The sequence below is a fragment of the Sander lucioperca genome, chromosome 6 (genome assembly GCF_008315115.2).
Source record: "Sander lucioperca isolate FBNREF2018 chromosome 6, SLUC_FBN_1.2, whole genome shotgun sequence".
In the NCBI taxonomy this organism is placed as follows: domain Eukaryota; kingdom Metazoa; phylum Chordata; class Actinopteri; order Perciformes; family Percidae; genus Sander; species Sander lucioperca.
The window spans coordinates 28,475,992-28,503,179 of NC_050178.1; the positions used below are offsets into that span (position 1 = coordinate 28,475,992).

The 27,188-nt window shown below is 42.4% G+C and overlaps 2 protein-coding genes across 2 annotated transcripts in view; both read right to left on the reverse strand.

Moving 5' to 3' along the window:
* The window catches only part of LOC118495300 (nuclear factor 7, brain-like), a 1,057,410-nt gene that overhangs the window by 656,495 nt on the left and 373,727 nt on the right, over positions 1 to 27,188 (reverse strand). The gene's annotated exons all lie outside the window — the stretch shown is intronic.
* LOC118495304 (ribonuclease inhibitor-like) lies at positions 4,925 to 8,214 on the reverse strand. Its single transcript, XM_036002433.1, has 2 exons — positions 7,923 to 8,214; positions 4,925 to 4,943 (listed from the first exon to the last, which is right to left on the reverse strand). Exons 1-2 carry the CDS (start codon positions 8,147 to 8,149, stop codon positions 4,934 to 4,936), a joined length of 237 nt encoding a protein of 78 aa, XP_035858326.1. The 5' UTR covers positions 8,150 to 8,214; the 3' UTR covers positions 4,925 to 4,933.

The window sequence follows — 27,188 nt, forward strand, 5'->3', positions numbered from 1 at the left end:
TACGTTACTGTACACGTCCGGAGCTTAGCGCCCAGGGTCAATTGTGATTGGTTTAAAGAAATGCAAACAACCCACAGCAGGTTTTTTTTCCTCCTCTCCTATCCCATAATGCATCTGTGGTGTAGCCAGACTTTACTCCACAGTTAAATTATCAGAAAGTATTGATCACACTTTACCTGGTTGTTGATCCAGTACGGCTGCATTTTGCTCACAGTAACTTCTTTTCTGTGCAACATTTAGTTAATTAACTTTTATTTTGGAGAAATTGCAATATATAGCTTAATCTTTAGCTCTGTAGTTTTTATTTAATTATCAGCTTTAATGTTGGTGTGAAGATAAAGAGCTTTTTGCAGTTTGCACACATTATGAGCAGCTCTTGTGCATGATGCATGAGTCCTAGTTATGTGAGGATGACGGTTTTATTCTGAAGGATGTGTGCAGGAAGTGTGGCTGTTGTTGCAGCTTGCGTAATCCTCCAATCCCCCCGTTAGGAGCATGGATGTAGGTTAGGAGTGTCTCCATCTCCGTTATAAGAGACGTTGTGATGTTAAAGTGATGTTAGATCTTTAGGAGACATCGACAGAGATGGAGCTTCTTCCTCTTCTGAGTCTCTGCCTCCTGACTCGCTCTGGAATCACGTCTGCTCAACTAAACAGTAAGAAAACGGAGGTATTCGTGCAGTTTAGTGTCCCAAATTATTTTCCAAAAACTGAGTGTCCCAAATGATGAGGGTCTTATTTGAGACAGGTAAGTTTATTATTTTTTTATTTTCCAAAAACTGAGTGTCCCAAATGATGAGGGTCTTATTTGAGACAGTTTAGTTTATTATTTTCCAAAAACTGAGTGTCCCAAAGTTCCCATGAAGCTACCATCGTCGGGATTATGAATTCCCAGAGCCGGTCGGGACTGGGTCGGGGTGCGGCCGGAAAAGAGCTGTTTATAAAACGAGTTTTGAGGGGCGGTTAGGTAAGTAGGTCTATCATGATTTCTTTAGGCTACACTGTAAATTGTAGCAACTGTGTGTATTAGTGCTCTCTTGTAAATAATGCACATTTGCAACAAAATGACTTTTTGAGTAGCAAACTTGTCACGCGCACATTAATTACTATAAACAGCTGTTAAACAGCACAGGTGGTTTATCAGGTTCATAATTAAGGAGATCGTATGGGGGATTTGGGACACTAAACTGCATGTATACCGAAAACTGATCATTACACTGACTGAGTTATGTATTTGCAAATGTAATTGTTTATTTTATCTAAATGTCTGAAGCACCTGTAAACATGCAGAGGTCTGAAAACAGAATTTTAATCATGCTGCTCAGCTGCTGTCACATCAAAATGTTTCCTAATATTTAGCACAGATCAAAAATATTGATAGTTTAGTAACTTTAGATGTGGCATCATTTCTGGTGTGTGTGTGTGTGTGTGTGTGTGTGTGTGTATGTGTGTGTGTGTGTGTGTGTGTGTGTGTGGTCTCTATTTTGTACTGAGAAGGTGGGTCATTGATGTGCATTTCCGAGAAACTGTGCATCCTGCCAACTGCCTGAAGCTTATTTTTTTAAGCTAAAGTAGAAACTACAATATGAAAAGTTTAGTGTTTGTTTTTTTTTTTTTAGTTTATTTCGATCATATAAATACACATAAACATCACATACATAACATAAATGGTAAAAAACAAACCAACAAAAAAGTGTCACCTTAGTTCATACATTGTCATCTTAACTCGTTTTATAATCCATTCTGATCGTTTAGGTTATAGTATTTACTTATTACACCTACACTTTTTACAGTTATTATTTATTCTTATTTTGTTCTTAGGTCCCTCAGGATCTTATCAATCTTTATTATTAATAATTTCTGTATTTTATATACATAGGCTATTACATATTAACACCGATATTACGTGCAGAAGGTATGAAACAAAAAAATAAACCCTAAAAAATACATTCCCATTCTCTTACACATTACCATTCATGCCTCACTTTTATATTTGTTTAGCATCCTATTTTTTGTATTTAAAAAACAAATCTTGGTAGCGTGTAACACATTTTCATTTCCGCATCTAAAAGATCCCACGTGTTCACTCCTTTTGCTGATTTACATCTTTGTTTTACATTTCTTCTAATCTTTATCTTTGTGAACACATTCCCCTCAGTTCATACTGCTCTCTCTAATGCAGTGATGGAAGAAGTATTTAAGGTCAAGGAGTCTTTATTATCCCCGATGGGCAATTCGTTGTGCAGCAATAGAATGCAACATAAACAACACATAAGCCATACAAACAACAGACACTATCAATAGAGGACACAAATAAATACATACTACACAGAAGTCCACATCTCACATTGAATTATTAACAAAGCCTATAGCAGGAAGAACAAAAGAGTTTTTGTGTCCGTTTGTCCTGCATTTAGGCAGACGGGACGGACTCAAAAGGGCTGACTGAAAAGGTCTTTGTCTCATATAGCAATCTTTTTTTTTAAGTCAGTCAGAGAGTTATGGGAAATTTTGCCACACACTTTAGTTATGTATTGCAGCCTGTTTTTGTTTTTAAGAGTGAGGGACCCAAACCAGCTCACAAAGGCAATAAAACATCCTCATAAAGGTCTTATCGACATTAAAAGTTTACGATAAAAAAACATGCGCTGGTGTGATTTTTTTACAGACAGCATCAACTTAAGGCTTGAAGGTGAGTTTGTAGTCTATTATAATACCGAGGTATTTGTATTGCTTCACTACTTCGATAGCTTGATCGTTAATAAGGGTGGGAGAGAGGGTGGGGGGATTCTTCCTAAAGTCGATCAGCATTTCTTTAGTTTTTGCCGCGTTAATGTTCATAAAAGACGACTTGCACCACTCTGTAAAATCATTTAAGGTAGCATACTCAGGGTCGTTGTGCGTCAGTAGCGACACTATTACCGAGTTGTCAGCGAACTTAATGATATGACCAGGGGCGTAGCACAAGATCCTGGACCCTATGCATAGACAGTCCTGATGGGCCCCCCCAAAAAAAAAATTTTTTATCAATCAATAGTCAATCAACCAAGTTATTCAGCCAATACACTTTACATTTCATCTGACATGCATTATGAAATGTAATTAGGAAATGAAAATATTCAGGTGAAATAAAATATATTCCAGACTTTTCAAGGGCCCTCTCTCTCCTTGGGCCCTGGTAATCAGTATTGGTTTTACCCCCAGTCCGACGCCCCTGGCAGGGGCGCCGCCAGGAATTTTGGGCCCCATGACAAAAAATCAAATTGGGCCCCCTCTGCGCAGCTGTTGTCACCACATCTCTAGGAAAAAAAAGCTTTACATAACTCTAATTAGAGGCTTGCAACTGTTTTGCTTCTTGTAGTTCAATACTAGTACTAGCACAATATTTACTGCTGGTGATTTGTACATGCATGCAAGTCTAGTATGCAGTTCACTATTTGATGCAAGATTAAAAGCAACCATGCACATGCAGGCTCAGGTAAGCTACTCACTGTTTCCAACTGTCCAGCATCCAGTACAGACAGTAGGTTGTTGTTTTTTTTAATTTTATTTCATAATGATCATTATGTGAGAAAATAATTATTAATGTGTTTGAATTTCTGTCATTAATAAATATTTCATTTTCTTTTCTGTAATGGTAAAAAGAGCAAGAGAGACAGAGAAATCCCCACAGACTCCCTGCAATGATGCTAACTGGCATGTCATTGAACACAATGTTGCTCACCTTCTTCACTGGGACAGGGAGGGGCACAGTTAGGGGGAGACTGGGGTGCTGCTGACTCATCTGTTGTTAAGTCTGCTAAAAGGGGCAGGGACAATGATTTAATATGAATATCTTGCTAAATGTTTCCCTGCACTGATTAAATGGTGATTAAATGTAGGCTAACACTAGTCTGTAGCTAGCTAGCTTATTTCACTATGGACATTAAGCCAACAGGTTAATCCCACTCACAGACTATAGGCTACCCACCTTTCTTGGTGAAAAACTGGGTTACAGTTTGACACCCTTTCCTTTGTCTTTTCTCTCTCTCTTTTCTCTTTCCTTTTTTGAAAACCAGATTTTGATTAAACGTTACTTGGCAACATTGTGGTCACTGTAGTTCTGGCGCATCTACTGACTGCAACTAAACACCGTCACTGAGTGCTCTAAGGCAGGACCAAACCATTTCATGCAGATACAGGGGGGTGGTCGGTCAATATGGATGTTTTTTTGGTCAATGGGGGATATTTAACTTGTACTGCCAAAAACAAGTAAAAACAAAGAGATCATTAATTGTATTTGAAATATATATACTGAATGATGATGGTTTAATAATTTTATATTAGTTTTTACCTATTTTTTGGGGCCCCTGTCAGTCATGGGCCCTTGGAATTGTCCTAACTTTTCCCCCCTATACGGCGCCCCTGCCTACACACAACACAGAGACACTGAGGAACCAGGAGAACCACGCCAGACTGTAAACCCAGGATAAAGAGGCTGAGTGAATGTGGTGTTGAAGGTGTAGATGTGGATCAGTGACTCAGAGGAGACTGTGTAGAAGGACAGAGAGCCAGCAGGACAGTCCACATACACTGCTACTCTACCAGAGACAGAGGAGGAGGAGATGGATGTTTTTCTCTTATTGTGCCGGACTATGTAACGACCATCAGAGCAGAACAGACTCCAGGACTGATCATTATATCCAAACAAACAGTCAGCACTGTTTCCTCTCCTGTTGATTCCTCTGTAACTCACAGATATATCAACCTCTCCTCTCCTCTCAACCTCCCAGTAACAGCGACCAGTCAGACCAACTCTACACAGCAGCTGATGCCAGTAGTCAAACCTCTCTGGATGATCAGGATATGGCTGATCCTCCTTCACATGTGTCACCTTCCTGTTGTTGTCAGACAGTTTGAGTTTTCTGTTCACTGTGTTTGTGTCGAGTGTGAGTTCACAGGAATCTGACGGAGACGCGAGACACAACACAGATGCAGTTATTAACCAATCAGCACTTTGATGATGACATCAGAGGGTTGAATGAGTGATGTCACAGTTTGATGAATGAAATTAAAAACACACTTACACTTCCTCAGACCTGATCTCAACCATCTGACTCCAGCAGGCTCCATGCTGAAAGAAGGAGGAGGAGGAGGAGGAGGAGGAGGAGGAGGAGGAGGAGGGGGGGGCATTACATCACTCTTACACACACAGCTTTATTCTGATCAAATTTACGGTTGGAATTTACTCATTTTATATTCATATTTGGGCTGTCAATCAATTTAAATATTTAATTCAGTTTAATTTCCTTTAAAGTGTCTAATCATAAGAGATGTTATCTCAGGACACTTTCCAGATAGAGGAGGTCTGAGTCAGGATTTTATTTCATAGTACGCACAATAACTGTCCTCCCTCTAAAGCTGTTTACTGCTCCAGAAATCAGCTGTTCTTATAACACATTTGATGTGTATGAGAGTGTGTTCCTGGCATACTTTATCATATCATAATGACCAGGGGCCTCATGTATAAAAGACTGCGCAGCTTTCATACCAGAAGATGGCGTACAGCCAAAACTTGAAAAGTACCTACGCACAGAAATATTCACATGTATAAAACCGGGCGTACGCCAGGTCCTGCACACCTTTCCTTTATACATCACAATCAACGTGAAATTGGGCGCACGTGAACGAGCCACCGACCCCGCCTTGCCTCCTCCCATAAATTAATATGGAAATGACTATAAATGCGCCCCCGACGTCATTCTTTGTCCAATCACAACGGGTAATACCTCTGCAGACGGAAAACAAACTTCACAGACTGTGAGGTTGAGGTGCTGATCACGGGGGTGGAGGCAAGAAAAAAATGTTCTGTTTGGAGGTTTGTCATCTCGGATAAGCAATAAAAGAAAATGCCCAGAGTGGCAAATGGTGACCGGGCGGTGAATGCAACGAACCATGGCAGAAATTTACAAAAATTTCGAACTGGAAATCAAGAGAATCGTGGCAGCGCCACACCAGTTACCAAACAACATGCATCTCAGTGTCAGTCCAAATTATGCACAATAAGCAGTTTGAAGTCACTGATGTAATGCCATAGATTTTCTATGTGTTAGTATGCTCAGTGAAACTGAGTCCAGCGCGAGGTAGACCCAACTCAGAGGAGGAGAGGTTAGTGAGGCCAGCGTCTCCACGGCAGATGACAGTGTGCACGGATCTGCTGCGCCACGCATGGATGAAATAATGAAACTACTACAGTAACTAAATATGTGCAGAATCAAGACAGTCACAGCCCAGTGTTTGGTGGACCGGGTACACCTTGTTCACTTAATAGCCTACAAATCATCCACAGGATCAATTACGCATCACATGAGTTTGCCCCCCCAACACAGTGTTTGTTCCTGGGGAGCTGGATCCGTGCGTCCCACCTCCTGTGCACCATGGATGTCTGAGCCTCAGCAACTACAGAATCACAGACACTATTGCATTTTCTGTGCCGATCTTTTTGTTGCACAGTGAGTAGATATTTCATCTATGGGAAATACAGAGGATGACTGAAAGTATTTTCCAAATGGATTTTTCACTAATTTCCCGTCCTCATGTTTAACAGAGGTTAAGTAGCCTGCAAATTAAACAGTAGTGTGAAAGATGTGAAACATTTTCCACATAATATGATCAAACTTTTATGGAGTATCAGTGGATATAATTACGATTTTCATAGACGTCACAGACGTATGCCAGTAACTGTAGTGGAAACTTTATTTTGTAATGTTTAGTGATTTTCGGCACTTTTCAGTTAGAATTCGCCACGTTACAGAGCCAGAAAAGAGTTTGCGGACGGCCCGCACATTCTTACAACTGCTCAACAGTTTGCGTGACGCCCCGCACATTCTCACGTCAAGTTAATTTTTTATACATCACAAAGTGTCTGTGAAAACCAGCGTACGCAACCTTTTCGTGCGTACGCAACCTTTTCGTGCGTACGCAACCTTTTCGTGCGTACACAACGTTTATACATGAGGCCCCTGGTCATGAGAATATTACTGAAACTACAGGTTGTTGTTTTATAGGATGGAGATGTCCGTCTCTAGTTCCTGATAAACTGATCTATAGGCTATATGAACGCTGGAATATTCATGTCCATGTAAACACATATGATACAAACAACATGCTAGATCTGTGGGATCAGCGATAGCAGCGTTCATAGCAACTGCGTATCTTTCGCTGTAGAGAAACATCACACTCTCTCTCACACACACACACACACACACACACACACACACACACACACACATACAGTATCTCAAAAAGTGAGTACACCCCTCACATTTTAGTAAATATTTCATTATATCTTTTAATGGGCACTGAAGAAATGACACTTTGCTACAATGTAAAGTATTAAGTGTACAGCTTGTATAACAGTGTAAATGTGCTGTCCCCTCAAAATAACTCAACACACAGCCATCAATGTCTAAACCGCTGGCAACAAAAGTGAGTACACCCCTATGTTAAATTCCCATAGAGGCAGGCAGATTTTTATTTTTAAAGGCCAGTTATTTCATGGATCCATGATACTATGCAACCTGATAAAGCTAACCGACATAAAACCATGCCAATCTGTAGGTATGGTGAAGGGCATGTGATGATGTGGGGCTATTTTAATTCCAAAGGCCAAGGGAACGTTATCAGGATGCATAGTATCCTCACAGTGTAGAAAGCACATTGCTTTGTGCTAAGCTAGGAGTCTAGTTGAAACTGATTTGATCCCGGGAAAGAGGGAAAAAAAGGATGTTTCTTAAAACCACAGACAGTTCCTTTAACATACAGAGATGTGTCCAAACTACATCAATTATTAACAAAAGGGAGTAATCATTTTAGTGCCTGGAGATGTTCTCCTTTAAAACTTCCTACACAAATATCTCCTTTTTTTTTCATCAGTGTTTGTACCTGAGAGTGTCCAGTCTCCAGAGAGGATCATTCAGTCCCTCTGACAGTAACTTCACTCCTGAGTCTCCTGGATGATTGTAGCTCAAGTCCAGCTTTCTCAGATGGGAGGGGTTGGAGCTCAGAGCTGAGACCAGAGAAGAACAGCCTTCCTCTGAGATCAGACAGCCTGACAGACTGCAAACACACAGAACAACACACAGGAACCCTCTGTCAACATGTGGAGCCATGTGTTTGTTTTATGTTTGTTTGTTGTCCAGGTACATTTTGGTCCAGATTCATAATACATCTTTAAAATCATTTGTGGTATTTAATTATTCAACAACAAAAGCAAATGATGAAAAACCCTAATGTAAAGTAACTGAGTCTAGTAACTACTGCCCAAGTTTATCATATCAACAGACAAAAAGCAATGTCAGCTGTTTATCTAATAAAGTTAATCAGAGTTTAAATGGTCATCAGTTGAATGGGCTAATGAATCCTGACCTGAGAGTCTCCAGTGTGCAGTGTGGACTCTTCAGTCCAACAGAGATCAGCTTCCCTCCTGAATCCTGCAGGTTGTTGTTACTCAGGTCCAGCTCTCTCAGACTAGAGGACTGGGAGCTGAGAACTGAGGACAGAGCTTTACAGCTTCTCTCTGACAGATTACAGCCACTCAGTCTGGAGAGACAACAGGAAGGAAACAAGTTATTTACTTTTTCCCTCCTGTTGAAAGATAGCAGAGTATTTATTGATGATTAAATCACACTTACAGAGCTTTGTCGGAGGCTTTGACCACTGGCAGCAGCCTCAGAAGAGTCTCCTCTGAAGCAGAGTATTTCTTCAGGTCAAACACGCCCAGATCATTCTCTGATGACAGTAAGATGAAGACCAGAGCTGACCACTGAGCAGGAGACAGTTTATCTGTGGAGAGACTTCCTGATCTCAGGGACTGTTGGATCTGCTCCACTAAATAACGATCATTCAGTTCATTCAGACAGTGGAACAGATTGATGCTTCTCTCTGCAGACAGAACCTCATCCATCTTCTTCTTGATGTACTGGACTGTTCTCTGATTGGTCTGTGAGCTACTTCCTTTCTGTGTCATCAGACCTCGTAGGAGATTCTGATTGGTGTGCAGTGAAAGACCCAGGAGGAAGCGGAGGAACAAGTCCAGGTGTCCATTTGGACTCTGTAAGGCCTCGTCCACAGCACTCTGGTAGAAGTGCGTCTCTGCAGATTCATGGTAGATCATGGGTAGAATGTAGAAATGATAAATGTATCTGAACACTTTGGACGGTTTGGAGGTTGTTAGTTTTCCTGACAGCAGGTTGTCTCCAGAGTTGGTGAATGTCAGATGGACATGAAAAGCAGCCAGAAACTCCTGAACACTCAGATGTATGAAGCTGAACACCTTGTTCTGGTACAGTCCTCTCTCCTCTTTAAATATCTGTGTGAACACTCCTGAGCACACTGATGCTGCTCTGATATCAATGCCACACTCTCTCAGGTCTGATTCATAGAAGATCAGGTTGCCTTTCTGCAGCTGCTCAAAAGCCAGTTTTCCCAGAGACTGGATCATCTTCCTGTTCTCTGGACTCCAGTGTAGATCTGTCTCAGCTCCTCCATCATACTTTAGATTCTTCACTTTGGACTGAACTACCAGGAAGTGGATGTACATCTCAGTCAGGGTCTTGGGCAGCTCTCCTCCCTCTCTGTTCTTCAACACGTCCTCCAGAACTTTAGCAGTGATCCAGCAGAAGACTGGGATGTGGCACATGATGTGAAGGCTTCGTGATGTCTTGATGTGGGAGATGATTCTGCTGGCCTGCTCCTCATCTCTGAATCTCTTCCTGAAGTACTCCTCCTTCTGTGGGTCAGTGAACCCTCTGACCTCTGTCACCATGTCAACACACTCAGGAGGGATCTGATTGGCTGCTGCAGGTCGTGTGGTTATCCAGAGGCGAGCAGAGGGAAGCAGTTTCCCCCTGATGAGGTTTGTCAGCAGCACATCCACTGAGGTGGACTCTGTAACATCAGTCAGGATCTCAGTGTTGTGGAAGTCCAGAGGAAGTCGACACTCATCCAGACCGTCAAAGATGAACACGACCTCTTCAAACCTGCAGATTCCTGCTTCTTTGGTTTCACTAAAGAAGCAATCAACAAGTTCCACGAAGCTGTACTTTTTCTCTTTCAGCACATTCAGCTCTCTGAAGGTGAATGGAAATGTGAACTGGATGTCCTGGTTGGCTTTGTCGTCAGCCCAGTCCAGAATGAACTTCTGTGTTAAGACTGTTTTCCCGATGCCAGCCACTCCCTTTGTCATCACTGTTCTGATTGGTTCATCTCTTCCAGGTGGCGTTTTAAAGATGTCTTCTCGTCTGATTGTTGTTTCTGGTCTGTCTTGTTTCCAGGATGCTGTTTCAATCTGTCTGACCTCATGCTCAGTATTGACCTCTGCAGTCCCTCCCTTTGTGATGTAGATCTCTGAGAAGATCTCATTTAGAAGGGTTTTGTTTCCTGCTTTAGCAATCCCCTCAAACACACGCTGGAACGTCTTATGTAAGTTGGATTTGACTTTTCGCTGGCATGCAGCAAGCATCTCTGAATGAATAAAACAATGAAATCAATGAGGGTTTGTTCTGGTGAATGTGAGTGTGCACATTTCTGTATTCATGAATTCTATTCAGCCCATTTGATGACGAGGTCCTGAATATGTTAACTATTGTAAAATGACTTAGTATTCCTCAAAAACAACTGATATGTTGGGTGTCTCAATCATACATCTGTGAACTATTCATTGTCCAAATAAACCAGAAGGTATATAACTTAATTACAGAGGGAATTAATATTGCCCAAGCAGTATCTTACAGTGACATCAGTGTGTGTACATTTTAACCAGCAGAGTAAACAAAAACAGTCTGACTTTGTTTCATCATTTTTAGTTCTTGGAGACACTTTAAATTTTGTTCTTGTGGATGTTTGGTAGCTTGTTCTGTTGTTGTCAACACAACATATGTATCTTTGTAGATAAGAGGGAGACATTGGCAACAAAGCTAATGTTTGTTGAAGACTGTGATATATAAGTTTGATCTTTGTTACATCCATTTTTTTAAATTCATAATGATTATGACTTACCTGCAGGTTCATAGATGATGTTTGATAACTTCTCCACTAGATCATTTTGATCGATCTTCACTAAAACTATTCTGGTCACATTAATAGTGTTTATACTGTAGGTCTGGAACATCGTATCAACTGTGTTCACCCTGTTTACATTCTCCAGTTTACTCTTTCGGATCGCTGGGAAGTTTTTTAGGGTCCCTTTCTGCTGCAGGTACCACTTAAATTTTTCAAAGTCATCGGTTCCTAAATCTTCTAAAATTCCCAAGATGACTTTTTGAGGCGTCTCCATCTTTTGTCCCTGCAAAGATCCAAAAGATACCAAAAACAACACTGTCACTTAACAGAATGTTTTGGGGGAGTTTAAAAATACTTTGATTATCAAAACACACCAGTTTTGTAGATTATGTTATGATGACATTTGTGTAAACAAATAATTCAAGATTCATTGATGGATCATTATATAATGGTATTTAATTAACCAAAAGTAAAGATTCTGCATTAATTCTATTAGACTTCAGTGTTTCATCTGATACAGTGGATCACTGTATCGTACTTGAGAGGCTCAGGCAGTGGATGGAAATGTTTGGATCAGCTCTGGAGTGGTTTTCTTCTTACCTTTCAGGCAGGAGTTTTTCAGTTATTGTTCATTACTACGCTCCGTCATCTAAATCTATGTCTCAAGATTCTGTCCTGAGTCCGATGCTGTTTGCTTTATACATTCAGCTCTGGTTTCTCTTGGTCAAATAAGAAGTCATTTAAAATATTTATCCACAGAATCAGAATTGACTTTAGTGTCATTGTAAGGAGATAGAACACAATTGTGTGCTAATCTATGGTGCAAGATAAAAACATAACAATGACAATCCTGTGGTCTATAAAGTGCACCAGATGATTGTGAACAAGATAGATGTAAAAGTAGTTGTTGTAAATGTACAGACCATATGTATAGAATCAAGGTGTGTTTGATGCTGCTGGGCAGACTGACCACTGGGAACTTCTGAGATCTCCTGGTCCACTCTGTCGAGGAATCAGGAAGAATTAGCTCACATCATGCAATGGTGAAGTCCCTTCAGTTGGCCTCAAAAAGATTTACTGCCCCGGATGAAGGAGTTCAAGTATCTTGGGTTCCCTGCTGTTCATTATGTACATCCTTCCTCTGGGAGAGACCCACCATCATGGCCTCTGACTGTATCCACTGCTAGGCAGACAACACTCAACTATATCTCTCCTTTAAAACAACAGCCACCCAATCCACTATCATTTGACATGTTGAATCGGAGGGCAGGCAGTCGGACTCAATGACCAATCTGATTGATGGAGTGCTAACCCGGAAATGACGAGCAGGATGAGCGGGACGAATGCCTCTCAAAATCTGACGAAAATCTTTTAAACTGACCTTTGTCGATCTGAAGTGAAGATAGATTAAGCAACAGCATGGCCTATTTCTCTCTTAAAAGGTTTTCAGAAACACGTTTCGGTGAATTACTTTCATAAAATACGAGATTGTATTCTGAACAGGCCACCATTGTGGCCGGCTGGAGAAGCAAGACCCACGTGACGCATTGTCATTTCCGGTTCTCATTTTAGCGCCGCCTGCTGTTATGGAGAGGTATTACATCTTGTGCATGCGCAGAACGTACGCTGAAGTCGGAGTCGCTTTGGTGTGTTCCGAGACACTTTTTGGACCTCAGGGAGCCGACTGATCAGTCCGACTGCCTTTTCTGCCAACGGTCGGCTGTTAGGTTGGTGTGTCAGAGCCTTAACACCTTAAGAACATTGACCGCCTCCAGCCGTCCCTGCCCTCTGCCGAAACACATATCCATGCCCTTATGACGTGCCTACTGCAATAGCATCCTCTATGGTAAACCCAACAACATCCTCAATAAACTCCAATATGTCCAAAACTTTGCCGCCTGCATGTTCACTAGCACCTGCCGCAGAGACAACAAGCACCAAACTTAGAGAGACAGGTCTGTCCAGCTGCTGCCCCCTCCATATGGCACACCATCACCAACAGCATCCAAAAGCCTTCTTTGGAGGTTTCTGGGAACAAGAGGAGATTATATATCTCTATCTCTCTGTAGTAATCATTCTTCTACATATGGAATATGTAACAGAGTGGAGGCATAGTCTTTTCACTGAGAGAACTATGGTAACAATGTAACTAGATGTCTTCTCTTGGTTTGTTTGAACAAACTTAGTGTGAACACAAAACAAGTGAATATTATATATATATATATATATATATATATATATATATATATATATATATATATATATATATATATATATATATATATATTAAATCCTCACCTTTGATCAACAGAGTGACGTCCATCTTTGGAGGCCACAGGTAAACCCTTAGACAGGTCGCTCTTCATGGACACACAGCTGGGTTCTGGTTCTTCCAGCTTTCTCCTGATAGAAACATAAAAACTGAATATAATCTGCACTGCACCCAGAACACTGCAACAATGGATTGTGGATACATTTCAAGCAATATTTGCTCATTGTTTTGTCATGCCATCCAGGAGAACAGTGTTTACACTGAAACACAACAGTTTTAAATGTACAGAGTGAGTCCATGTGAAACACACAGGTGGGCTGCATCTTGTAGACCACTATCAGATATGCATGGTAAGGAGCAGGTTGCTTATGGGTTGCCCTCTGCTGTTCGGTTATTATTGGCAAGGCCCCCTGCCCTAGTAAAGGATTATGGGTGGCCTGCTTGCTAAAGTCCAGTTCAGACCAAAGAGTCTGGATGAGACGAGTTGAAACTTGCACATACTTGCAATGCTCCGGTCTGCAGCGTTCTGAAAGATGCCAGTTTACACCAATGACTCACAAATGAGAATCTGACACAAACACTCTGTTGTGTTTTTCTCAGTTTTAAATCCTCACCTTGGATCAACAGAGTGACGTCCATCTTTGAAGGTCTCAGGTAAATCCTTAGACCGGTCACTCTTGAAGGACACGCAGCTTGGTTCAGGTTCAGGTCCCGGTCCAGCTTCAGGAGACTCTGGTCTCTGCTGCTGGATCCTGAAACAAACACAGATAAATGTGCATATCGAAAAAATCTTTTAACACAGACAACAGTTTTTATTTCAAATATTAGTACTGTTTATCAGTTTTCAATTCTTACCTTCCATCAGCAGATAGTCTGAAGAAAAAGAGGAAGTAGCATTGAATACTACTGATCAGAACTGATACTTATACCAAATATAATAATACAACAGGCTATATACATAATTATTAACAACTGAATGCTAATAATGACTTACTTTTTGTCAGAAACACATTTACAATCCACAAAACAATCTTTTGACCGGTCGCTTTTAAAGGACACACAGCTGGGTTCAGGTTCAGGTTCAGCAGGGTCTGGTCTCTGATGGGAACTGATAGAAAAACATTTTTATTGAGGGTCATGTTCAGTAGTCTCTTATAGCCAGACCTTCCTCCACAGCACTGCGGAGGAAGGTCTGACTAGTCCACACAGCATTCCTGGATGGGGGAAAAACGTGCTCTGGTTAATTGCCATTTCTTTAAACCAATCACAATCATCTTGGGTGGTGCTAAGCACCGGACAGAGCCACGGTGCCTCTGCTAAATAGCCTCGGGAAGGAACTTGTTTTGGTGGAACATGTGTACGTTCAAAAGCAGTTTTAGTTGTGCAACAGAAAACTCAGATTGGACAGATAGTCTAGCTAGCTGTCTGGATTTACCCTGCAGAGATCTGGGGCCTCATGTATAAACGTTTTGGTTTTCACGGACACTTTGTGATGTATAAAAAATTAACTTGACGTGAGAATGTGCGGCACGTCACGCCAACTGTTGAGCAATCGTGAGAATGTGCGGGCCGTCCGAAAAGTATTTTCTTTCTCTGTAACGTGACGAATTCTAACTGAAAAGTGCCGAAAATCACCAAACATTACAAAATAAAGTTTCCACTTCACTTACGTGACGTTGTCTATGAAAAAACATAATTTTATCTGCAAATACTCCATAAAAGTTTGATCATTTATGTGGATAATGTTTCACATCTTTCACACTACCAACTGTTTAATTTGCAGGCTACTTAACCTCTGTTAAACATGAGGATGGGAAATAAATGAAAAATCCACTTAGAAAATACTTTCAGTCATCCTCTGTATTCCCCATAGTCATCTGCCGTGGAGACGCTGGCCTCACTAACCTCTCCTCCTCTGATTTGGGTCTACCTCGCGCTGGACTCAGTTTCACTGAGCATACTAACACATAGAAAATCAATGGCATTACATCAGTGACTTCAAACTGCTTATTGTGCGTAATTTGGACTGACACTGAGATGCACGTTGTTTGGTAACTGGTGTGGCGCTGCCACGATTCTCTTGATTTCCAGTTCGAAATTTTTGTAAATTTCTGCCATGGTTCGTTGCATTCACCGCCCGGTCACCATTTGCCACTCTGGGCATTTTCTTTTATTGCTTATCCGAGATGACAAACCTCCAAACAGAACATTTTTTTCTCGCCTCCACCCCCGTGATCAGCACCTCAACCTCACAGTCGGTGAAGTTTTTTTTTCCGTCTGCAGAGGTATTACCCGTTGTGATTCGACAAAGAATGACGTTGGGGGCGCATTTATAGTCATTTCCATATTAATTTATGGGAGGAGGCAAGGCGGGGTCGGTGGCTCATTCATGTGCGCTCAATTTCACGTTGATTGTGATGTATAAAGGAAAGGTGTGCAGGACCTGGCGTACGGCCAGTTTTATACATGTGAATATTTCTGTGCGTAGGTACTTTTCAAGTTTTGGCCGTACTCCATCTTCTGGTATGAAAGCTGCGCAGTCTTTTATACATGAGACCCCTGAGAAGCAGTTAACCATAGTCCTCAGAAATCCACCGGAGGTTAGAACGCCAACACAAAGACATAGGAAGGGGACGGACATCCGGCCAAAGATGAGGGACATCCGGCAGAATTTCCGGCAGTAAAGGAACAATCCCAGAAATGAAAGTTGTGGATATAGACAACATGTTTTGTAACAAATGTTTTGTTTCTGATGTTATAAAGTAAATGAAACCATTTAACCACCTCAGTTTGCCTGCTTACTCAGCGCTGTGGAGATCTGCCAATGAGAGACTAACAAATAACAAAAGGAGACATAAAAGCAGGAAGGTTGGTAGTAATACATTTTGGTAAAATTTGGGGATGTTTTTATGAAACTAATAATAAAGGTTATTGAATATCGGTGGCTGCCTTTCCCAGGTAACAGCGGGGCACAGAGCAGCAGACAGATGGGGATATAAGAGAAGGGTCAGACCACCTCAGAATGTGCTCTGAGTGATCGGATCACAATGATTCACACCTCTACTTAAAGCTGTCCACTTGTGATCTGATGATTCAGATCAGATTTTAATACCAGGTGAAAACAGGTCCATAGATATCCCAGAGTTCACCTGGACGGCAGGCTACAGTGGGCTGGAAACACAGAGACCCTCTACAAGAAGACCACACACCCAATGAGACAACACTACTTCTAGTTTGTTGGAGGTTTCACAACAACTCACCTCAGTCTTCGGTTCTTTATTTCAATATGTTCCTCCCTTTCCTTCTGTCTTTGCCTCTTCCTTCTCTCCTCCATTTTAATTGGCCTGTCCCTTACAGGTTGCCTTTTTTTTTTAAGTAGGGATGGCTCCATGGACACACAGCTGGGTTCAGGTTCAGGAGGGTCTGGTCTCTGATGGGTCCTGTTAGAAAGAGAGGAAGACCACTTTTTAATCTCAAGAACCAGAAGCTGAGCTTGAGCACCTGCCCCTTTTGCTATCAAGGCCAAAGTGCCCTTTTTTGTCCATATTTTATTTTTATTTTATATTTTCTCTCACATTTTTTTCTTTGACGATGGCCCAGAAGTTGTCCGTTTAAGAAGAATATTTAACAATAATAATTTGCTAGATAAAACAACCTTCATATTCCATGATGACCAGGTTTATCGTGTGACACATGTCCGCTTCCTGTGAGGCACGCCACTTGGACACAAGTGAGTCCGTCGGCGGCCAGCGAGAGCGAGAGAAGGTTGGAAGTTGAAGTGCCGGTAATTGGGCTTTTGAAGTGAATGAGAATGCATGCATGCATGCACTTTTGATTTTTTATAGTAGCCTCTAGCCGCTGACGCTAGTTAACGAGTCTCCTCCAGGATGAAAACAGCCAGCAGGCAAGCTAAATTTGTGGCAGCGGCAGCTAACTTTGAAGTAGTGACATTTTGCAGTAACTGCACGAGCTGCCATGGCCACAATTACTCGTTTTATTAGGGCACACACTAGAGTCATCGTGTGATAGCCTTATAGCATCACAGTTTCATTCTCTGATACACAACAGAAGACAGCAGCAGTTCTCTGTATGTTAACATAAGTGTGTGTGTGTGTGTGTGTGTGTGTGTGTGTGTGTGTGTGTGTGTGTGTGTGTGTGCGCGCATACACACACTTTTCCATCTGATTTCTGCCTCTCAACCAGCAGCCCACTTAAAAGAACATGTCACTTCTTTGGGAAATTAGCTTAGGTTATTTGTAGTCAGCGGTGTAGTTTGGTGGTCTATACATTCTAAATATGTACATATATGTATATACCTTCTTAATAAAGGACATCCTTATATTTTGAGAAGATAATCTGAAACATGCTGCATACCTTTGCAAATCCCTTTCTGATTCAAAGCCTACTAGCCACTGCTACAGAAATCTGATAGTCAGCTCAGGTTGCAGTTATAGGCTGCAATTAAACTGTTTATCTGGTTTTATATCTTGTTATTTTGTCTATTTTTGTAAATCATGATATTGAATTCTGCAACAATGCAAAGATGCCACGTAAAGAGAGAATAAGGAAGCAGAAAAAGAAGGACCTGCAGGAGGCAGCAAAAGGCAGTGGATCCCTAAGCAGCTGGGTTATTAGGAGCACCACAGGTTAGTATAGTGCTTCACACAATAATTTGACATGTTCATACATACTTATTATTATAACTTTCTATATATACTGTAGTTTGGATACTGTATGTAAGATTACATTTTGCTTGGACAACGGTTGCATTTTTTGGATATATTTGTGTGAATGTAGTTTAATGTAACGCTCCATATTTCATTTTGAGGTGTACAGTATTATGGATATTATGTAAAATTTCATATTATACTTTCCATATATAGTTTGGATACTGTATGTAAGATTACATTTTGCTTGGACAACGGTTGCATTTGTTGGATATACACTAGCGGTTGAAAGTTTGGGGTCATTTAGAAATGTCCATTCCACTCCATTATAGACAGAATACCAGCTGAGATCAGTTGCATTGTTTTTTTAACCAGGGCAGCAGTTTTCAGATGACATTATGTGCTTACATAATTGCAAAAGGGTTCTGCAATGTTTTCTCAGTTAGCCTTTTAAAATGATATCACATTAGTAAACAGAATGGGCCTTTGGACCATTGGATGAATGGTTGCTGATAATGGACAATGTAGATATTGCAGTAAAGATCAGCCACTTCTTTCTACAACAGTCGAGAACCCTTTTGCAATTATGTACATAATGTAATCTGAAAACTGCTGCCCTGATTAAAAAAACAATATTATTATAGTAATAGTATTCTGTCTATAATGGAGAGGAATGGAAATTTCTAAGTGACCCCAAACTTTTGACCAGTAGTGTATTTGTGTGAATGTAGTCTAATGTAAGGCTCCATATTCACACTTTTTTTTACCACCTTTAGAATTGAGTTCAAACACTTTATTTATGTTTAATAAACAAACTCAAAACTCTATAAAGGATCTATAAGACAGTTACACTCCCAGATTCCTACACAACATGTCGGTGGATCTTTGTGAAGACGCCAGTTTGAATTAATCACAAGTCCAGTTGAGTTGGTTTCTCTGCAGCTTTCTGCTCTTAAACTAAACTAACCACAGCTGAAGTTCACCAGTCAAACGTTACAGACATTATATTATATTATATTATATTATATATATATATATATATATATATATATACAGTATATTGAAACATTACAGCCATTAGAGTTAAATTACCTTCAGCTGGAGCTTCACATAGAGAGAAAAAACTGACACAAACTCTGGAAACTTTAAACAGGAAACAAGAGGAAACACCCAGAGAGGAGCAGCATTACCAAATATAGGAAATAAATGTAGTTCAGTGGTTACATGGCACCCTCTGGTGGACATCAGCTGGAACTACAGGCAAACCAAACATGTTAAATGACATTTTATGTTTGTACTTTGTAATAATATATTCCTTTATTCTAATAATTTACATTTTAGGCAAATATATTATTTTAGTGAATTATTTTAAAATACTTACTCAATGAATGAATGTTTCAGAAACAATTTTTATTTATTTATATATTATAAACAATCAACAAACAATCAATATTTTGAGAATGAAAAGTTGGAACATTTTAGAACAAAGAACAGGCTCACACACAATCACTGAAACACACACACACACACACACACACACACACACACACACACACTCTCTCCCCCTCTACACCGTGGTCCCCCCACTCCCTCCCTGAGTCTCGTGTAAAAGCGGCGCCACGTCTGCAGCGTTTTCCCGGAGCAGACCCAGAGTCACGACCCGATCCCCGTGCTCAGGCTCATCGGGTTTTTGATGACTGAAGGGCCATTCACATTGTACGTGCAAACGGCAGCGCTGCGCTATGAAACCCATCCATCCATCCATCCATCTTCGTCCGCTTATCCGGTATCAGGTCGCGGGGGTAGCAGCTCCAGCAGCGGACCCCAAACTTCCCTTTCCCGAGCCACATTAACCAGCTCCGACTGGGGGATCCCGAGGCGTTCTCAGGCCAGGTTGGAGATATAATCCCTCCACCTAGTCCTGGGTTTTCCCCGAGGCCTCCTCCCAGCTGGACGTGCCTGGAACACCTCCCTAGGGAGGCGCCCAGGGGGCATCCTTACCAGATGCCCAAACCACCTCAACTGGCTCCTTTCGACACGAAGGAGCAGCGGCTCTACTCCGAGCCCCTCACGGATGACTGAGCTTCTCACCCTATCTCTAAGGGAGACGCCAGCCACCCTCCTGAGGAAACCCATTTCGGCCGCTTGTACCCTGGATCTTGTTCTTTCAGTCATGACCCAGCCTTCATGACCATAGGTGAGGGTAGGAACGAAAACTGACCGGTATATTGAGAGCTTTTCCTTCTGGCTCAGCTCTCTTTTCGTCACAACAGTGCGATAAATTGAAAGTAATACCGCACCCGCTGCGCCGATTCTCCAACCAATCTCCCGCTCCATTGTCCCCTCACTCGCGAAAAAAAGACCCCAAGGTACTTGAACTCCTTCACTTGGGGTAAGGACTCATTCCCTACCTGGAGAAGGCACTCCATCGGTTTCCTGCTGAGAACCATGGCCATGGTGCTGATCCTCATCCCAGCCGCTTCACACTCGGCTGCGAACCGATCCAGTGAGTGTTGGAGGTCATAGGCCGATGATGCCATCAGGACCACATCATCCGCAAAAAGCAGCGATGAGATCCCCAGCTCACCAAACTGTAACCCCTCTCAACCCCGACTACGCCTCGATATCCTGTCCATAAATACTACAAACAGGATTGGTGACAAAGCGCAGCCCTGGCGGAGGCCAACCCTCACCTGAAACGAGTCCGACTTACTGCCGAGAACCCGGACACAGCTCTCGCTTTGGTCGTACAGAGATTGGATGGCCCTGAGAAGGGACCCCCTCACCCCATACTCCCGCAGCACCTCCCACAGTATCTCTCAGTGGACCCGGTCATACGCCTTCTCCAGATCCACAAAGCACATGTAGACCGGTTGGGCATACTCCCAGGCTCCCTCCAGGATCCTTGCAAGAGTAAAGATCTGGTCCGTTGTTCCACGACCAGGACGGAATCCGCATTGTTCCTCTTCAACCTGAGGTTCGACTATCGACCGAACCCTCCTTTCCAGCACCTTGGAGTAGACTTTACCGGGGAGGCTGAGAAGTGTGATACCCCTGTAATTGGCACACACCCTCTGGTCCCTCTTTTTGAAAAGGGGAACCACCACCCCGGTCTGCCACTCCTTAGGCACCGTCCCCGACTTCCACGCAATGTTGAAGAGGCGTGTCAACCGAGACAACCCCTCCACACCCAGAGCTTTAAGCATTTCTGGACAGATCTCATCAATCCCTGGGGCTTTGCCACTGTGGAGTTGTTTAACTACCTCAGCAACTTCCACCAGGGAAATTGACGACAATCCCCCATCATCCTCCAGCTCTGCCTCTACCATAGAGGGCGTATTAGTCGGATTTAGGAGTTCCTCAAAGTGCTCCTTCCACCGCCCTATTACCTCCTCAGTTGAGGTCAACAGCGTCCCATCCTTACTGTACACAGCTTGGATGGTTCCCCGCTTCCCCCTCCTGAGGTGGCGAACGGTTTTCCAGAAGCACCTTGGTGCCGACCGAAAGTCCTTCTCCATGTCTTCTCCAAACTTTTCCCACACCCGCTGCTTTGCCTCTTTCACGGCAGAGGCTGCAGCACTTCGGTACCTTGCAACTGCCTCCAGAGTCCTCTGGGATAACATATCCCGGAAAGACTCCTTCTTCAGTTGGACGGCTTCCCTGACCACCGGTGTCCACCACGGTGTTCGTGGGTTACCGCCCCTTGAGGCACCTAAGACCCTAAGACCACAGCTCCCCGCCGCAGCTTCAGCAATGGAAACTTTGAACATTGTCCACTCGGGTTCAATGCCCCCAGCCTCCACAGGGATGCACGAAAAGCTCCACCGGAGGTGTGTTGAATGTCTGTCGGACAGGGGCCTCCTCCAGACGTTCCCAATTCACCCGCACTACCCGTTTGGGTTTACCAGGTCTGTCCAGAGTCTTCCCCCACCCTCTGACCCAACTCACCACCAGATGGTGATCAGTTGACAGCTCTGCCCCTCTCTTCACCCGAGTGTCCAAAACATACGGCCTCAGATCAGATGAAACGATCATAAAATCGATCATTGACCTTTGGCCTAGGGTGCTCTGGTACCAAGTACACTTATGAGCATCCCTATGTTCGAACATGGTGTTCGTTATAGACAATCCATGACTAGCACAGAAGTCCAACAACAAACAACCACTCTGGTTTAGATCAGGGAGGCCGTTCCTCCCAATCACGCCTCTCCATGTGTCTCCATCATTGCCCACGTGCGCGTTGAAGTCCCCCAGCAGAACTATGGAGTCCCCCACTGGAGCCCCATACAGGACTCCATTCAAGGTCTCCAAGAAGGCCGAATACTCCGAACTCTTGTTTGGTGCATATGCACAAACAACAGTCAGAGTTTCCCCCCCCACAACCTCTCGTCCACCGGGGTAAACTCCAACGTAGCGGTGCTCAGCCGGGGACTTGTGAGTATCCCCACACCTGCCAACCCCTATCCAGGAGTATGGTTCCAGAACCAAGACTGTGCGTAGAGGTAAGCCCCACCAGATCCAACTGGTAGCGCTCCACTTCCCACACAAGTTCCGGCTCCTTCCCCCACTGAGAGGTGACGTTCCACGTCCCCAGAGCCAGCGTCTGCTGCCCGGGTCTGGTCCGTCGAGGCCTCTGACCTTCACTGCCACCCATGTGGCAGCGCACCCGACCCCAGCAGTTCCTCCCACAGGTGGTGGGCCCATGGGTTGGAGAGAGAGGTGCCACGTAGCTCGCTGACGGACCCTCCATCTGGGCCTGGCTCCAGACGGGGGCCCCGGGCTTCCTCCGGGCAGGGTCACATCATCTCTACCTCGTTTTTTCATGGGTTTTTGAACCATTCTTTGTCTGGCCCCTCACCTGAGACCACTTTGCCTTGGGAGACCCTACCAAGAGCACAAAGCTCCAGACAACACAGCCCTCAGGTTCATAGGGACACACAAACCTCTCCACCACGATAAGGTGATGGTTCCCGGAGAGGAAGTTAGTCATTCTTACCGTTTTTATCACAAAGTATTTTCCCGGTCAAACACAGAAGACACAAACACAGCAGATCCAGTAGACGCTCCATAGTTGTCGATTAATTATTGTAAAAATAAGGAGCTCTTACAAATCACTGCACACAGTTGACTTTAAATTAGCCTACCTCTATTTGTGACTCCCAGTGACTGTATCAGTAGTACTGTATGTTCTTGCATGTTTCCGCCCAGCAGCAGCAGCAGCGAGGAGACACAGAGCTCTGTTTCCATCTTTTGTCGTGTTACTGGAATTACACTAGTCTTATCATCGGTCCTGTGTCTTGTAGACGGATAAAGACTTAAAAGATGAATTTCCAGGGTCTGATAAATTGGTTTAAATTGAGAAAAAAAAATGGATTATCCTTTAATGCGTTTTTCGTTTCAAACCAAAGATGAAAAACGAAACAATGACCTCTGTTTTCCCGTTTTTCCAATGTCCACAAAAACAAAAATCAACTGGAAAACTGCTCATTAAATGCAGTTCAGAAGAAGAAAAAGGGATTTTATGAAAAAAATTAGAATAAAATAAAAACAATAATTTAAATAGAAAAAGTAATTTTATGGGGAACAAATTAAAATAAAATTGTGATATTCAGAAAATAAAAAAATATTAAAGAAGGAAAATTATTTTCATGGATGTGTGTGTGTCTGTGTACACCATGTAGCCAGTCAATAGCCTAGATATTCATGTAGGCCTTCTTCTATCAGTATTTCCGACAGTTTCCTATCACAATCAAAATTCCTATAGGGAAGTCTTTGGGACACGCTTTTTCTCCATCCTCACGCATGAACAGCCAAAACACTGATGTCTGTGGCAGAGGACCACTTTAGTGATTATAGCCTACTGAGTCACAACGCAGCAGCTCTGTTTTGTTTTTGTTTGTTTTTTTCAAACTAAGCATGACAGTCTTGGGCTACTTTTGTTTGTGTTCAAATTAACTGGGGAAAACTCTTCATATTCCTCAACCATTATAAACCATTTCAGTTGTCTTCTTTTCACAACCTGTAGGGTTATAGCTTACATCACCGCAATTTAAACAACAATGTCATGTTTATAAGTTAAAGAAAAATGGGAAATATTTCATACCTTTCTCTGTGATTGTCATCCTCGGTTGCGTTGAGTTTGCCTCTGTCAAACTATTGAGGCATGCCAGTAGTAAATATAGCGTTGAATGTGAGAGTGCCATTGTGTGTCTGGTGTCATCAGTCTGACATGAAGAAGTGCTGAGCGTCTCTTCAGTGCTGCGGATGAAGGTCTGGCAACGCGACACTGCAGGAGATTCTTTAGGTGTGTTCTGTATGGGCTAATACATCCTTTTTTTCTTTGGTTGGAGAAAGACAATAATAATCCAATACCAGTTGTGTTCAATCTGAGACAATTTAACAGCAACACGAAAAAAAACTTACAAAAACTTTTTTAAAGCAGCCATATTATGCTCATTTTCAGGTTCATATTGTATTTTAAGGTTGTACCAGAATAGGTTTACATGGTTTAATTTTCAAAAAACACCATATTTTTGTTGTACTGCACCGCTCTCTCTCACTGCTGCAGATCCTCTTTTCAGCTGGTCTCTGTTTTAGCTACAGAGTGAGACCTCTTTTCTTCTTCTTCTTCTGGACTATCTTTGATTGCACTGCACATGCCCAGTAGCTCAGATGTAGATCATGTCAGCTAGCTAGCTCCATAGATAGTAAAAGAAAGGCTGTTTCTACAACTTCGGTCAGTTACAAGGCAGGATTAGCTGGGAGACTTCTAAATGAGGGCGCACATGGAAGTAGTTCTTTTGTAGATTATGGTGAACTTGTGTGTGTTGTAGCAGTGCTTTTGCTATTGAGAACGAGGTAGCATTCTCTTATCACTTAGCATGCTAACGCTACGAGCTAATGGTTGCGGTTAGCCTGCTCATTTCGGCTTGTGACGTCACAAGCCGTGCAGATTTTGAACAGAGACTGAAGGCAGGACACATTCAGAAACCGTATCTCACTCTAAACAGCATGGGTGGATTTTTTTCAAAGTTTGTATGTGTGTGGAAGCACCAGAGACACAACATAACACCCCAAATCCCAGAAAAAGTGATTTTTTTCATAATATGGGCACTTTAAATAACACATGCCCAATTATGTTGTGTGTCACGGCGGGTGTGCACAGGGAAATGAGGGAATTAAAGACCTGAATGTAAACGGGGCAAAGGATTTAAAAAAAAAAAAAAAGCTCAGGGGGATGAGTAGGTCTAAATCCAAACAGTCCAAACTAAAGCTGTCCACAAGAGAAGCAGGAAAAGTGAATGTGCAGGCAACTGCAGAGGAAAGTGGGAACACAGGAGGGGCAGTCAGGTGATGGGGAAGTGAAGGAAAGTCTGAGGCCATCTGGTGGATGGATGGAAAATGGCAGTGAGAGGGCAATAAAATGTTCCTGCAGTACTGGAGACTAATAGCCTACCTAGAGTTAAAAGGTTTACTCCACCCAAATTCTACTTTCTGTCCAAGTACTCATAGTTTAAAAGATTTATTCCACCCAAATAACCTATTATTTTTGTCCAAATTCTTTTAGTTTTTAAGGTTTAATAATCATGTATACTTTTTTATTATTTTACACAGAACAATTTGCACAGGCCTGAAACACACACACAGATGCTCAGGTCCTATACATGCACAAATTGAGATGGGGGACTTGACCCAGAAAACCTCCGGTTCCCAACCCAACTCCCTACGGACTGAGCTACTGCCATCCACTTTCTATTCATTCATATCACTGAAATACTACTTTTGAAATGTTACAGACATGCTTTTCTCTTCTAGTAAGATTCCTACCATGACTTTCACTTCCTGGACAGAAACTAAGAACATTATTATTATTTTTATAAGGTGACCATATGTCAATGTTGTCTTCTGCCCCTGAATGGTCAGACTAATAAATAAATGTAGGTTAACACCACTGCTCTGCAAAGAAACACATCTAGTAAACATCCTATGAACCTGTTGGCATTACAGCTCTTATTATTGACCACATACTGTCTCCTCATCAGATACAGGAAGTATACACACTACAGACAGAGAGAGAGAGAGAGAAAAACATGTAACTTTCTCTGGTTGAAATATTTAAATGTGGGGCTCTTAGTCTAATAAATACATTTTAAAGGTCCCATGGCATGAAAATTTCACTTTATGAGTTTTTTTGACATTAATATGAGTTCCCCCAGCCTGCCTATGGTCCCCCAGTGGGTAGAAATGGTGATAGGTGTAAACCGAGCCCTGGGTATCCTGCTCTGCCTTTGAGAAAATGAAAGCTCAGATGGGCCGATCTGGAATCTCCTCCTTATGATGTCATAAGGGGAAAGGTTACCTCCCCTTTCTCTGCTTTGCCCACCCAGAGAATTTGGCCCACCCATGAGAGAGAGAGAGACATCATGGCTTTCAAACGAGCAAAGTGGCAGTTGGTCAAGGCCACACCCCCACTCTCCACCTTGCCCCCCCCTCTCTCCGCCTCAATAGCATTTAAAGCTGCAGACACAGAAATGGCACATATTAAGGAAAGCTCATTGTGGGACTGGCTCTAGTGGCTGTAATTCTGCACCAAGGCTGAATTTCGGGAAAGAGACTTCAGATACAGTATTAGGGGACCACTAAGGCCTATATAAAAGAGACTTCAGATACAGTATTAGGGGACCACTAAGGCCTATATAAAAGAGACTTCAGATACAGTATTAGGGGACCACTAAGGTCTATATAAAATAGACTTCAGATACAGTATTAGGGGACCACTAAGGTCTATATAAAAGAGACTTCAGATACAGTATTAGGGGACCACTAAGGCCTATATAAAAGAGACTTCAGATACAGTATTAGGGGACCACTAAGGTCTATATAAAAGAGACTTCAGATACAGTATTAGGGGACTACTAAGGTCTATATAAAAGTATCCAAAGAGCACCATGTCATGGGACCTTTAAAATTCACACCAAACCTCAGACCAGAAAGTGGAGAGCTGGCAGGAAGTATCATGGGACTGTCAAAATAAAGGCCGAAAATGCCCCAAAGAATTATCTTAAAAAAAAAGAAGGAAGTAACATGGGGAGATTGTGCAGTATCTCAATAAACACACAACTGTTTGGATTGGTTCCAGTTTCTAAAACGTGAGGATTTTTCTGCATTGAGTATTGTAATTAATTTAACTTTTTAATACTTTAACTACAT